The 15412-nt window shown below is 47.6% G+C and overlaps 2 protein-coding genes across 2 annotated transcripts; one reads left to right on the forward strand and one right to left on the reverse strand.

Annotated features, from left to right (window-relative positions):
• Window positions 1–2826: 2826 nt before the first annotated feature.
• EI97DRAFT_444651 (uncharacterized protein) lies at window positions 2827–3875 on the reverse strand (the record flags this gene model as incomplete). Its single annotated transcript, XM_033799914.1, has 2 exons — window positions 2827–3456; window positions 3519–3875. 2 exons carry the CDS (start codon window positions 3873–3875, stop codon window positions 2827–2829), a joined length of 987 nt encoding a protein of 328 aa, XP_033651390.1.
• A 6077-nt stretch (window positions 3876–9952) lies between these two features.
• EI97DRAFT_460782 (uncharacterized protein) lies at window positions 9953–12313 on the forward strand (the record flags this gene model as incomplete). The annotated part of the gene is made up of 2 exons (XM_033801137.1): window positions 9953–10190; window positions 10239–12313. 2 exons carry the CDS (start codon window positions 9953–9955, stop codon window positions 12311–12313), a joined length of 2313 nt encoding a protein of 770 aa, XP_033651391.1.
• Window positions 12314–15412: the final 3099 nt, after the last annotated feature.

Below are 15412 nucleotides of genomic sequence, written 5' to 3' on the forward strand. Positions count from 1 at the left end.
TGTCTGTTACTGCTATTCGCTTGTTGTAGAAGTGGATAAGCTCTGTCTTTTCAATATCGAAGGCAATAGCAGAGTGCTTAGCTGCTGTAACTAGCTTGCCAGCTATCTTTTATAGAATTCGGCAGTTTTTCTGTGCAGAGTTTGAGGCAATAGAGAAGGAAAAGTCATCAATGTAGCTTACTTTAAAAGCTACATTCCCTTCCTTTTTACAAAGTTCACTTATGTAAATAAGGAACAAGATAGGGGATACAGGAGAGCCTTGTAAGATTCTTGTATTTATCTCCTCTTTGTCTTGTATTTGCCCATTAAACTGTAGCTATAGTTCCCTGTCTTCTACAAAAGAAGCAATCTACTTTATTAGGCTAAGGGGTAAACCTAGCCTAATGCAAATAGATAGGAGCTGGTTTTTAGAGACATGGTCGAAGGCTCCCTTTATGTCTAATAGAAGGGTAGAGACTATCTTCTTTTTCTGCTGTTTGCTCTTCTCAATGTAGTTGAGAAGTAATAAGATAGTATCGATTGAAGACCTCTGTTGCTATCCCCCTATTTGGCTATTGTCTAGCAAGTCTGTTGTATTTGCTAGGTAGCCTAAGTGAGTAGCGATTATCTTCTCTAATACCTTGCCAAGGCAATTAATAAGAGAGATAACCCTATAAGACTTAGGGAGAGAGTAATCCTTTTTGTTTGGCTTTGCAAAGATAACCTCTATCACATCTTTCCATACCTTAGAGTAGTGCCCTAGGTTAAATAAAGCCTTATAGAGATGGTAAAGCAAGCTCCCTATAGCAGCAAGAACCTCCCTAAGGACTAGGAAAGATAATTGATCTGGCCCTGGTGCTTTCTTAGGAGAGCTAGTCTCAATAGCTTGTTTAACCTCAGCTTCTTCAAGCGGTGGCCATTCCCAATCCCTAGGCTTGTAGTCTCTCCACCTAGATAGAAAGGTAACAGGAAGCAAAGAAAATAGCATTTCTCTTAGAGTTTTACATTGTTCCTTAAACTCTTCCGCTACACCTTCTTTGTCTTTGTATACTAAAAGAGGAATACATCTTGTAGTTCTCTCCTTAGTATAGCGAAGAGCAGTGAATATTTCCTTATCTTTTGCCTTTTCTAGGAAAGAATTCCAGCAATTTGTCTTAGCCTCTTTAATGCTGGAGAAATAGAAGTTTCTAGCATTTTTATAGGCTATTATCCGGCTCCTTGCTATAGGCTATTGTTGTAGTTATTTTAAGCAACTCGCCATCTTCTTTCTAGCTTGAGAAAGTGCCTCTGTCCACCAAGGTTTCGAATATTCAGATTGCCTAGCTAAAGGAATAGCTATATTCACCACTTCTTGGATACAAGCTGTAAGTGTAACAGCTACCTCCTCTGCCTGTTCTATTGCAGTATTGCTAGAGGAAGATACTTGCTCTTCCAGTGTAGTAATCTTAGCCTCTAAGCCTTCTGTCTCTGTTGCTATAAGCAGGTATTCTTTAAAAAGCTTCCAGTTAGCCTTTTTAAAGTTAAACCTGCTAAGCAATGGGTGGAGGAATTTATCTACCTCCTTGGTAAATAAGGAAAAGCCAATTGTAGCATGGTCAGAACCTGTAGCCTCTAGCACTGCCCAGTTATCAAGCTTGCTCTCCTTAAAAGAAGGGGTATAGAAGGCTAGGTCTATAATAGATTGCTTAGTAAGGTTAGAGCGGAAATAGGTGGACTCTTCTTCCTTATTAAACAATTAGCAATTATAGCCCTGCAGCTATTCTACCAAGTCCTGGCTCTCTCGGATGACATTCTGAGCCGTGGAGTTCCACCAAGGATGGTGGCAATTGAAATCTCCTAAAAGGGCAAAAGGAAGCTCTAGATTAAGTAGCAAAAGAGCCCTCCTAATAGTAGTAGCCCCTAGAGGTTGTATTATGGAATCTTTTTTTAATTTCTTTTCATTGTAGATGTTGAAAAGAAGGAACCTTTCAGTAGAGCTGTAGATCTCTAGGGCCAAAAAGTCCCCATTCTCTAAGTTCCTTAGCTGAATAAACTGAAAATTTGTAGCTTTTCGAAGATAAAAAACTACCCTTGGCCGTAAACTAGTACTAGGAAGTACAAATTCATATGCAGAATGGGAGATAGTAAAGTAACTATCTTTCTCCTTGTCTTTCCACATGCAGAGTTCTTGTACAGCTAGGATATCTGTCTGTCTCTTAACTGCAATTTCGAGGAGTGTTTGTTGTGCTTCTTGTCTTTTCCCTGTATTGTGTTGAATAATAGACAATTCACCTTTAAGTTTCTTAGGCTTATTGTCCAAAATTGTATAGGAATCTCCTCGAAGCTGTTCTGTCATTAATGTGGAAAGGTTTTGGCAGTCTTCCACACTGGATAGTCTTTGCTGTTAGCAAAGTGGCCTCCCTTGCAATTAACACACTTTGGGATGGTGTGTTTACAGGGCCTGCCTTTAGAAGAACATTCTAGACAATTATGTTCCTATGTTTTGTGGGCTTCTCCTCACAGCCTACAAGCTAGCTTGTAGCAGCTATCTGTAGGGTGGCCAAATCTCTGGCATTTACCACATTGGTGGGAAGGAGAGGTAGTAAGATATTTAACTATCTTAACTGTCTTGCCAGCAATTATAATCCTATTGTGATGTAGAATAACACTGCGGGTTTCTTCATCTTTTACAGCAAAAACAATGGATCCTGTTTGCTGTCCCTCCCTTGTTTCCCTAGTAAGCTATCTAGGGTAGCCCACTATAGAGATAGAGGAATTGAAAGTCTCTATCTCTTCCTTTAGGGCAGTGCCAGCCCTTTTCCCTAAAAATTCAGGGGCTAGAGGAACCCCATGGGCAACAATTTGTGCTTAAGTCTCAATCCTTTGCTCACGGTTAAATCGAAATAGATTCTGCCATTTTTCTTTATGTTTAATAAGAAAATCTGCATTGTAGTCCTCTGTGGTGGTAAGGACAATATTTTGCTTGCCTCTAGACTTAGAGACAGCAGCAACAACATGCTTTTTAGCTATAGAAACAGCCAAGAGACAGTGGTTTATCTTGTTTCTTAGAGATAGAGAATCTATCTCCTGTCCCTCATCTTCCTTGCTAGTAATAAGTACTAGTTTTCTCTTAAGGAAGAGTTCTTTTTCTTCCTTTTTCTTTGCTGCCTTACTTTGGACAAGGGTAAATGGTTGTTCCTTAGCCGTTAGTTTAGCAGTTTGGGCAGCAGCATTTGCCTTAGAGGGCAAGGAAGAGGTATTAGTAGCTTTAGCAGCTACTTGTGCAAAGGTAAGGCCTTGTGTTTGCCCCTTATTTATCTTTGGAGCAGCAGGGTGTTGTGGCTTAATAGCAGCAGCTAAAGCCTTTATGTTATTGCTAATCACAGTGATAAGCTCTTGCATTTGTTTTTCTTGCTTATTAACAAGATAGGAGCAGGAGATTGCTCTTTGTTTAGTATCTGTTGTAGTGCTGTGGTGATTTCTTGTACATTGTCCTTCCTTTGCCCTTCTAGCTGTGGAATAGCTAGTTGAATTTGAGAAAGGGCCTACTTTAGGCATACCTCAGCAGGGGAAGTCGAATTGGCTTGAAAAAGCAGAGGAGGAGCTCGAAATTTGCCTATAGCAATATGCTTAGGCCTGGGTTTCTCTAGGGATAGGTCTGGATGATCTCTCTTCTGAGTAGAGGGGGTAGAAGGGGCAAAACTAGCAAGATTGCTAGTAGAAGCAAAGCTGCTAGCCACTAGGCTGCTAGTAGGCTTAGCAGCAGTTCGAATAACAACTTTAGAAGAGTTGTTTTCCCCTATTTCAATATCTGAGTCCTCACTTTCAGAAGAAGAAGATGAATAGATAGAGGAGATAGCTATCTCCTCTTGTTGTTTCTCCTCCTCTTTCTTTTTCCTCCTCTTATCTCGGTCCATGGGAAAGAAACAAAGGAAAGATAGGAAAACCTAGTACAGGTGGTAGGAGGCAGCTAATTTTTAGCAGCAAAAGATAACAGATTCCCATCCAAGGAGTCTTTAATAACCTCCTCTGGGACTTTATACCCTCTGGCTAGGGGTAAGGGGACCACTGTTCTCTAGCGATTACAGTAGATAGTAAGGGTCTCTGTCTAAATCTCAAGCGGTCTGTGAATGTAGTGCTCTTAGTTCAAGGAGACTCCTCTTACATAGAGCTTTCAACTCCAAGTTAACCCTATTGCTCCTAGTTGCCTAGGTAGAGTGAGCAGAGACTAACAGAATAGCGCCTTGGTCTATACTGTCACTTGGCCTCTTCCTAGAAGCTGTGACTATAGCTCTTTCCCTAGAAAAGGTGGGTGCCTTGCTAAAAAAGATCCAACTCTTTTCTAGTATAGAAAATCCAGGGAAAATTGTATGGTCTCGTCCTTGCAGAGACAAGGGCAGCGGGATGTGATGAAAAATGTGACGGTGGCTGATTTCTTTTGTGATTTTTTGTTGAATTGTTGTGGTTGTTTTTTGTGGGTAGGTGATCGGTGTTGGTCTGGTTTGGGTGGATATGGCTGATGCCTATGGCTAGTGTGGTTAAGCCACAGGCTGTAGGCATGGCTGGTGCGGCCTGCAGACCTGTTGAAGAAGCTGAGGTTAAACAAGCTATTGAGACTAGCTCTTCTAAGAAAGCACCAGGGCCAGATCAATTATAAGCAGGTGTTCTTTAAAAAGCTTCCAGTTAGCCTTTTTAAAATTAAACCTGCTAAGCAATAGGTGGAGGAATTTATCTACCTCCTTGGTAAATAAGAAAAAGCCTATTGTAGCATGGTCAGAGCCTGTAGCCTCTAGCACTACCCAGTTATCAAGCTCACTCTCCTTAAAAGAAGGGGTGTAGAAGGCTAGGTCTATAATAGATTGCTTAGTAAGGTTAGAGCGAAAATAGATGGACTCTTCTTCCTTATTAAGCAATTGGCAATTATAGCTCTGCAGCTATTCTACCAAGTCCTGGCTCTCTTGGGTGACATTCTGAGCCATGGAGTTCCACCAAGGATGATGGCAATTGAAATCTCCTAAAAGGATAAAAGGAAGCTCTAGATTAAGCGGCAAAAGAGCTCTCCTAATAGTAGTAGCCCCTAGAGGTTGTGTTGTGGAATCTTTTTTTAATTTCTTCTCATTGTAGGTGTTGAAAAGAAGGAACCTTTTAGTAGGGCTGTAGATCTCTAGGACCAAAAAGTCCCTATTCTCTAAGTTCCTTAGCTGAATAAACTGAAAATTTGTAGCTTTTCGAAGATAAAAAGCTACCCTTGGCCGTAAACTAGTACTAGGAAGTACTAATTCATATGCAGAGTGGGAGATAGTAAAGTAACTATCTTTCTCCTTGTCTTTCTACATGCAGAGTTCTTGTACAGCTAAGATATCTATCTGTCTCTTAACTGCAATTTCGAGGAGTGTTTGTTGTGTTTCTTGTCTTTTCCCTGTATTATGTTGAATAATAGACAATTCACCTTTAAGTTTCCTAGGCTTATTGTCCAAAATTGTATAGAGATCTCCTCGAAGCTGTTCTGTCATTAATGAGTATATAGAGATAAAGATAACCTAATACGTGTTTTATTTAGAGGATGCCTTAGCTTTTATAACTGCTTGCTTTATAAGACAATTATAGATACAGTATAACCTTGCTAGATCTACTATGTCTATAGTTAGTCTCTAACTTAAACTTATAGCTAAAACTAAAGATAAATAAATGCGTTCTAAGATTGCTAACTAAATTGTTTAGGCACTTAAATAAGCTAAATACCTTAGTTATTAATAGCATTATAAGCTAAAAGGTCCTGCCCTTAATAAAACTAATAAAATCCTATACTATTTAGGCTATAACCCTGTAGCTATTATAGAAAACAAGTATAAAGTCCCCTTGTTTAACTATCTTAAGGATATTAAAGGATTAGTTAGAACGCTATGCCCTTACCTTACTAATCTAATGTCTGCTGTTAGTATCTTTAGTTAAAAACTAGCTAATTATCCCTAGATTAGATCTTGCTACAATTAGGATATATACAAGCGCCTAACTTACTCCTACCTACTAGATTAGATTAATCCTAGTGCCTACTTACTAAATAGACAACTTGTAGATAAGAACTCTAACTATTACTACAGTTAGGCCCTTTCCTCTTCTAAAGATAGTAAACTAGTTAATAGGAATTACATACCTAATAGTAATAATTATACAAACACTCTAGCACCTAGTTAGTTATTTAAGGAGTATCTTAATTAGTATAGGAATAATCTACAATCTTAATTAAACAAGCTAGTGTAACCTAAGTTAAATAAGCTAATGTAATCTAAATTAAATGAGCTATAGACTAATTAGACTTAACAGGACGCTTACTAGCAGTTTATAGCCTTAATCCTACAACTGCAAGTCTTTATTCCTGCGCTAACGACCGCCTAAGCTCTAGCTTAAAGCTGCTAGACTACTAAGCTAACTAAACAACCTACTACGCCTCGGCTAAATCTGCTAAAGAGACAAACGCGAAGTTAAGTCGCACGCTAGTCAGCCCCTTTAGATTAGCAAGGCTCCCTAACGTTTAACGACCTTAAGAAACAAATTAAGGCAGCTAAGAAGAACAAGAAGTCTAGCAAATGAACGATTACGTCCTGTGTACTGGTTATACAATCTGCCGATCCTCCATAGATTGAATCTTCACTCATTTCCTCACTTTGCTCCCGCTTATAACAAGTTGAGATGGGGGGTCTCATATCACTAAGCTACGGAATCTGCCACAAGAAAACTGCCGAATGTGTGCAACAGCTCTCACGCTGGTAAGTCCAGATCGAACAGCTTGGTCACGCCGGATGAAACCTCATGCGCTGCGACCGAACATGGGGCTACCTGTGGAAACACCAGCTCACTAGCACGGTCACTTCAGAATTCAGCAAGCGGTCGTTCAAAAGTTCAAAAGGAACGGCAATTCATGACCTGCGACACGTCACCGGCGGGGAACCCTTTCGCGTCCTGTTCTTTGACCCGAAGTTTTCTCGTGATTTCCCATACCTAGGGTAGTTGGAGGCTCTGATGAGAACACTGGAGACCCCAAAGCAAGGAACAACCTGGCTTTTCTGTTTGGTTACGCAGCTGTACTGTGACAGTATCTATTGGCGGTGAGCAACTGAGTCGACGTTTACAGCATGCGGGATCGCCGAGGATGCCGCTCGCTGATGGTGGACCCGAATTCTTCCTGAAATAGTACGTTTTCCAAAGATGGGATCCAAGGAGACTCCCGTACGACATCCGACATCAGTTCATGGTAGGGTCTGATGCTGTAGGAAAGCTCCTCAAGAGTCGCTAGACCCCAAGGCGTTCCCAATTTGCAAATCTGCAGCCATCTGCAAGGCACCCGCCGGTCGGCCGATGTGCAAGCGGTTTTGATTTGAGAAACTGGCAGCTCGCTGCGCAATACAGAGTACTGGTTTCTGCTAGAGCAGCCGTCGAGATATCTTTCTTGGGTGGATGAATCTTCAACCGAAACCATGGATGACACCGACGATCAGGACCATCACGACACGGACTCGAATGCGGATCCAACAGTCCCTGGTGCTGGATAACGTGCAACACAGGTGGTTTCTAATGCGTCCCACCGCTCGGTTCCTACTAGTAGATCTCAATACGCATGTACTTGGCCTTTGCAGCACCCTCGATTCCACAGCAGCGGGCGCCACGTACAACATCAAAGAAACGTCCTGATTGAGTGTCGGCATGCAATTTGAACATTTGTGAACGCGAAAAGCAAAGTTACAACAGCGTAACTCATCCGAACGTTGTGATTGTTCCACCCCCACGTTGGCGCTCGCTGTCACCAGTGTCGTTGCCAGCAACGGCACGAAGCTCCACCTCATTCGGATCTCCACTGCGTGGTTTTTTCTCGTCGCGTATACGGAGTATCGTCTTACCGCCCGCGCGCTGAGAAAGATCAACAGCATGTATTGCAGCGCATGGGAACAACGATGAAGTCACAACGGTGTTGTAACTTGTGCAAGCCCCCGGCGAGCACCGTTAAGCGCCGTCTGTTTTGTACTTGGAGGCGAGGACGCTAAATTCACCGTTTCAGGAACGCTCAACGTGATCACGGCGCAATGCAGTGGGCATGTTTTCTGTTCCACATAGGGCAGGCCACGATAACCCCCCGCAAGGCCGCGTTTCGATCCCGCTGTTTCACGATGTGGCCCGGGACCATCTCGAGGAGAAAGGGTGATCGCCGCGCAGCGGTCGCTTCAGCCCGGGATCTGGTGTGTCTTCAGATGGCTCCAGCTCGGCACTTTCATCTGTTTTATCCGAGCGCTGAGGTCACTGACCGACCCGCTACCAAGGCGCGGCCAGCATACTTTTGCTTACAAGAGCCCCTTGTCCCGCGCGACTTCGGCACTCGGCGCCCGAGCACAATGATCAATCCTCCTCCGTCCCCTTGTAACTCTGGCGTCCCACTGGGCGCAACGAGGCACGCCTGACGGTACACAGGTGGCAGTAGATCGTCACCAGCTTGTGCCAGCCCAGCGATGAGACACTGGACTCGACAGATCCACCGTCCGGCTCGCAGACAAAAACGCCAAAGCAGCAGATTAAAATCAATTGATCCGACCATACGCTGCACCATATTTAGCCGACTTTTCGGCCTCTTGACCACTCATCGTCGACGTCGAATTGTTCCAAACGTCCGGATCCTCTTCCGTTTCTCCCCACCTCCCTCTAACAGCTAGGTAGAAGCTCCTTTTGCCAGCCTGCCCATGTTTCACTGCTGATCCCTGGCCCCGTCCATTACCCCGTCCCTCGCCCAGTCCCTGTTGCACTATTCTCAGAGAGGCAGAGCACAGAGCGCTCTCTGTACAAGTACACACCAACTCCACATGCTCGCCCAACCCTCATCCCTACGCGTGTCGGACGTGGTGGAAACGCTCGACCTCTTTTACAACACGCCCCGGTCCCACAACATGCGGCGTTGCACTTCCCATCCCATATCGTCCCTCCTTCCTCGCCAGAATCTGGGCCGGATCAAGGCTTCCCTTCGAAAGTAGACATATCTACACGCGACTTCCCATTCACCGAGGGGTTTCTTCCCGTTCCAGTCATCATTGTTTCTCCCTGCCTCCCACGTCAGCCATAACGGACGTTGGAGCCTTTCTCTCTCTCTCTCTCCCCCATCGCCAGAAGAGCTCTTCGGTCTCTCGCGGGAATGACATATAGCATCCCCCGGTTTTAGTTCTGCACCCTTCCTGCGCCTGTCAGCAAAATCTCTCATTAGGTTATCCTGGAGAGCCGCTCCCTGCATCCGTTTTGTTACGCAAAGCTACCGTTGCTCATTACCTACTTCGCGGATAAGCCAATCGTTTTAAGAGGTACGCATATTGCTCACAACATGATTGCAGCTCAGCTTCGCTATATCTCTGCTCTGTCAGGACGGTTTGAGATCCTTGCCCCCTGTGTCCTGCCCTGGTCTTCCATCCCCGCTTGCAACTGTCGCCAAAAGTACGGACGCATGGTCCAACTGACACATCCAGCAGGAACTCATTAGCCTGGACTCTGGTCTCTATAATAAACACCCGAGAACGCGTGCGCGACAGGTTTTCCCAGGGTATACGGCGCGACATAACCCTCAGACCTCCATGGTTGTTGTCGTGAAAGTCCTCGAGCAGTTGCGGGGCTTCGTCTGTGCCTCCCCAAAGTTTCTCTACCCACATCCGAGGACTTTCAACGCGCTCGCTGAGCCGTCTTTAATATCCAACCGATGTTCCTGTTCAATAACAAGGGCAATGCGGTGCCGCGCTCTAGACGATCCTCGATAGAGTCCCCGGTCACCAACTCCTTGGCCCCAACATCGCCCGCAACATCTGACACCTGGGCCCCTCAATCCGATGCCTCATCTTCTGCAGAGATGCCCTCTTCCGAACCTCAAGACCGCCAGCAATTGGGAAAGAGAAGTTCGGTGTTCAAGCTTCGGTCCAGGAGTAATACAGCGGCGTCAACTGCATCATCATTCGTATCAATATCTTCCGCCATGGTGAGAGCGGAAAGCGCACGCGGCGCAGATAGCCGCCAGTTCCCAGGGCAAAATCTTCTGGACTTCTCTGGATCAAAGCGACCGTTGTTTGCGCGTGGTAAAAGGGGAAACCGAAGAAGCGGACAATTCTCTCCTAGCTCTCAATTCGAGGATGACGGCGAGGTGGAGGAGAGCGGCAGAAGAAGTTCGGTACTGCGGAAAGGCAAAAAGGTTGCTGACCAGACTGAGGACTCACGTAAGTGTTTACCATTCCGAGACTAACAAGTCACTCATTCCTCTGTAGCGAGCAGTCTCAAACTCCGGATTTCAAGCCCTTTCGATTTCCAACATGTCTCGCATGCGGACCGCCGTCACATCACTTCTCTAGATGCGACACCAGAGCAAAATGGAACAACAGAACACAGAGGCGCCCTCAAAGGCATCAGGGCAGACGGCCTGCACTTTGACAATCTCTCCTCCGATAGTCTTGCTGCGCCTGAGTCAAGAGCAGCGTCTGTCATGGGATTTAGGTCCCAAGCTATGAGCCCATCATTTGCCCCCGAGCACGACGTCAGCTCAGCGACACTCAGAACAGCACGATCCGTCGAAAGCTTCTCGCAGCCCGGTATCCTACCTCGTGCACACCGTCACACCCGGTCCGCCACGCCATCGAGCCGACCGTTCTCTCCCATAGATGATGCGCTCGAGACTGACCTCTCTGGTCGAAGAGTGGCAGCATCACCTCATTCTAATAGAAATTCTGGGGTTTGGGACAAGTTTGTGCCTTTGGTGTCTCCTTTCCTCGATAACAAACTTCCGACGATAGCTGATGAGTCGGATAATTTCGGTCATGCGATCACAACCCCAGATGATTCCGCTATCCATGCCATCACGCCAATCTACAGTCCCGGGCTTGAGGATGTGGCAGAGGAGCCCGAACGATTTTCCAGTCCGAGGCCTGCGCCATCACCTCCAATGCGATCCCCACGGCCCCCGCGCTCACCGTTCTTCGATTCAATCTCATCGCGTAGCGCCCAACGGACCCCGATTTCGAGAACCAATAGCCGCTCTGGGTCCGCGACTTCCTCGAAACCAACAACACAGAGGGCGCCGATAACGCGGCCGATTTCGCAAATGTCTGACACTCTAGGCTCTTCCACTCCTGCTAAACGAAACTCTCTTCGCAGGCCATCAACGACGAGACGAAAATCTAATACTTGGCGTGTTATTGAAGAATCGTGGGAAGACGATGTAGATTTCATCTATGAGAATGCCCTAGAAGCCGACTGCGAATTTGACTGGGAAAACGGTTCGGATGGTGCAAGGACTCCCGAGGACAGAGAGCGTACCCCACAACAGCAAGATGGCCAGCAGAATGGCCAGGAGCCTACTTCTGCCTCGAACCACTCCCGTACGATATCGATGCAATCCGAAGAGGAATTTGTGGACAATTCGACCTTCTATCCAGGCAATTTCCGCCCCTCGCTCCTCGTCCCCAGTACCATCAGTGTCCCAGAACTAGAGTACCGCTCCGCGCTTTCTGCTTCCACCGCGGATACCGGAATGCACACGCCCTCAGATCTCTTCAGCTCCATGGATCGCCGACAAGCCCCTTATTCGGAAAGCGAGGGTTTCGTCCTTACGCCTTCCATGTTGATTCCCCCGGAATATAAGGAACAGCCTCGCGACGAGATGTACAATGATCTCCTTGCGAATTATGAAGGGTCGGATCGACACTTCCCCATTCTCGATGCCCGAAAGAGCATCGCCAGCTCTTCTCGTAGCAGCCACATTCGCTCCAGCAAGCGGAGTTCCTACGACAGCAGCCTTATGTCCTCTGGCATTTGGAGCACGCCCGTTCGTCGGTCCGCAAGCTCATCTGGCAGCCTTCCGGAACTTGTCCACTCACGGCGGTCTCGCAAGGACATCAATGCTGCAGTCGAGCAGCTAAGCCAGCAGGTTGCGGCGGTCACCACTGGCGGCAACAGCATGACCGAGACTGAGGACGATGATGTCACTCCCCCCGGACGTCAGTGTCAAGACCGCACGTTCTTCGCGTCAGAAGATGAGGAGGAGGCTCAATCATCCCAATTCGCAATTGAGAGCGAAGTCCGCGCATCCCTCGACCTCGCCCAGCAGGGCTCATCACGTTCATCCCGACAGCAACCTCACGGTCACAAATACGCTTCGTCCGATGGCGCGGCCAAGCTGCTCGCGTCCCCGATGATGCGTACTCCAGAGCTACAGCAAGCACCGAAAGGACGCGCCCGAGCTGCTAGTTCTGCGGCACGAAACTCTAGGCCATATCTCAGTCTATTTCCCACACCGCCGAAAACAACACCTCTCGCAACTCCGACTTCGCCAAACCCCGCGAAGTAATTCCACACTTGAAAAGAACGATTCGGAGGATTATTCACTGCATTCACGTTCGATGTATATATTCATCGCGATCACACAATGAACTTTTTCGTTCACGTCGTTTCCATTTCTTTTGTCTCATTAAAGGAGCAGGTCTGATTGTTATTTTGATGTTTGTGGGGTTTTTGGCGGGGGTGGGAATAGAAAAAGCTGGCAAGGGAGGGATCATTGGCGTTCGTGCGCGTTATCTCGCAGCTGAGCGCTGTACCATAGTCGTACTCGTTTTTCGAATCTTTGTTGTGGGATTATTTGGAATCTCTATCTCAGCGCATCGCAAGTCTATTTTCCTTTGTAAACTTTTGGAGGTGGGGAATGGTGGGTGGACTTGGTGATGAGGAAGCGGACGGAAGGGACGGTGGGCGATCTATCGGTTCTGCTTCCATGTCTCCTTCCGCGGGCCTCTCTCTCTCTCCTGGAAATGGATTCCAGGTTCTACACGTCGCGCCGCGGACGGACGTGTGGAAACATGTGCGATAATATATAGCATGGCGTAGCTCTAGCAAGACGTACGTATTCTCTCGACAAGTTCCAACAGACACCCAACGGGGTCAATTCCACGCAAGGCACGATCTTCTCCGCAACAGTACGGAGCACTCTTCTTCGACCTTCTAGCGTCTTCGCGTACAGTAGTTGCATCGTTCAACAGCGATAAAGTTTGAACCGGCGTCAGTACCTGCGGGCGGGCCACGGGCGAGCGTATTTTTCCCCAGGTGGTCGCTTCCGCCGTGCCGTGCGAGTCAGACGCGTGCATAGCCGTGAGGGCAAAAGTCGGGGATGGTCAGCGATCGTCAGGCACGCTGCAGCTCTGACTGTCAGGCATTCATCAGGCTGATGATGAGGTGAGGTGAGGTGCGAACTGTCAACAAAAGTTGAGGCGGAAGAGATGATGGGAGCACGAGCAGGGTAATCGAGCATCATCATGATGCCGTGTTGTCTTTTTGGCGTGCTGCTGCGGCGCTGCCAGTCCGACTCTGTTGGCGATCATAGTTAACCAACGAGGTCAAATATTCGGCTACTTGCTCCGTACATCAAATGGTTCCATGTCGGCCCGTCGGTGCCATGCGAAGGGTGTGTTGTTGTTGAGAAAAGCCAACGCGTAGCTATAACTAACGTTTTTTTCCGTATTTCTTGAAGCCTTCTACCAGTAGACTCGTCCCAAGGCTTCTGTACATGATACAAGTATGTACCCAGGTGGAAAGGTCGGAACATGTCATAGTATTCTTAAGGAAAGCCAATCGCAAAGTTGCAAATCCACTCTCTCCACCCAGACAGACATCAGATGCATTTCCGGAACCTCTCGGCCGTTGGCCACGGCACTCTCTCCGACTGAGTGAGGTTCCCTGTCGCGAGCGCGTCGAGACTCGAGAAAAAACGAACGGGTCGTGAGAGGTATGTCTAGACGGCAGGCGGATGCGGCGCGCCTCACCGATCGCGGAGGGCGGCCCGGATAATCTGCCCACCATGCGAGGGAAGGGAATCTGGTGAATGATAATCCGAACGGTGCGGATGGGGCCGTTGAGGCGTTGAGGCGTTGAGGCGTTGAGGCGTTGGGGCTTGCTGTTTGCATGATATAGGCTATCGTATCCGTAGACCTGACGTCGAATTTTCTGTCCACTTGGTCCATCATTCCCATCGAACGTTGAGGTGTCCACCCGCTGGTATGGCTACTTCCCAGAGTCCCCAGAGTCCCCAAAGTCCCCAACAACTCCCAAGGCCCAGCTCAAAGACACGCATGCAGGACATTGGGGAAACACAGTGATGATTGTCGCGCGCCTGCGCCTGCTGATGGGCCGGCGTCTGCGTCCCAGCATTTTCCCATTCCCGTATTCTGTACGTTATATCGGCCTAGGTAGGATAAGGGTACTTTTTTACCAACTTCCCCATCCGAGCAGCACCCCCCCGCCCCCCCCAAATCAAATATCTACCGGGGCACCCTGGAGCTGACTGGCGCCTTTCACTTTCACAATCCCAACCCCCGAGGATTCGGCATGCAAGACACGCCGGGTTGGAGCGATTTCAACCGGTGCTGGTCCTGGGTTATAATGTCCAAATCCTGGCTGTTAGAATAATTTTACTGGTCGCTGTTATATACTATGGAAGGAGGCTGCCTCAGGCATTCGTGCATGCGAGGCTGCAGGTGGGCTCTGGCCATGTGGTTCTGTGCGGGGAGGAGGGATGTGTTTGGGATAGATGAGGGTGTTCGGCGAGGTGGGGATGGATTGGGGAGGGCGGGTTGCTTGTTTGGGAGGGGTGAGATGATGAGGTTGATGGATTCATGATGGTTCTCTGGGGGTTGGGTTCAGGCTCTGGTGTCTGGTAGGATGTGTAAGGGTAGAGTCTCGCCTTCAGCGTTCGGAGAGAGGTAGAGTATATATCGGCGCACTTTACGCAGTGCTTTGTGGCATTTGTGATCTGGGCGCAATTGATTGCACCATCCCAGGTTTCTGGCTCTTTCTACTGGTAAAGAAAGAGCATCATTTCGCCATTATGGAAGTCAGAAAGTTATCCATCTTCAAAGGATGAAGCGAGGTGGGCAGCGCCTACCGTTAACTTGAACACTTCTCTCTTCTCTGCCCCCGGATCCGTAGAGTACGCACGTGCATATCCATCTTTGTGGCTACGAGAGCTCCCTGACGCGACAACGCACGGTAATTTCTCTTCCCAAGGGTTCTTGCGCCTAATAAGTCGCGGTAGAGCACCATGTACTGTACGTTCACGGACTGCATACATGCATACCCAAGCCGGGACGGGGAGGTTTCGTCCCCCGCAACGTGCAACGCCGGGTGCTCTGGATGCGTACCCCAGGAATGATATGTCACAAGTAGATAACCATGTCGCACTGTATGTGAGTATAGCCCTGCGCCGACTATATGCTCAGGGTACATATTTCCCCGCAAACATGCGGATCGTTGAGAGATGCATGGACTACGTGTAGCATAGAGCCTACATGGAGCATATGTACGGCTGCTGCAACGGCAAAAGTTCCCAGCATACATGGCTATTAATAATTAGAGTCAAATTCGCTAGTTTAGGTAGAAAAGCACTTTGGCATATTCAGTA

The sequence above is a fragment of the Westerdykella ornata genome (genome assembly GCF_010094085.1).
Source record: "Westerdykella ornata strain CBS 379.55 unplaced genomic scaffold EI97scaffold_24, whole genome shotgun sequence".
In the NCBI taxonomy this organism is placed as follows: Eukaryota; Fungi; Ascomycota; class Dothideomycetes; order Pleosporales; family Sporormiaceae; genus Westerdykella; species Westerdykella ornata.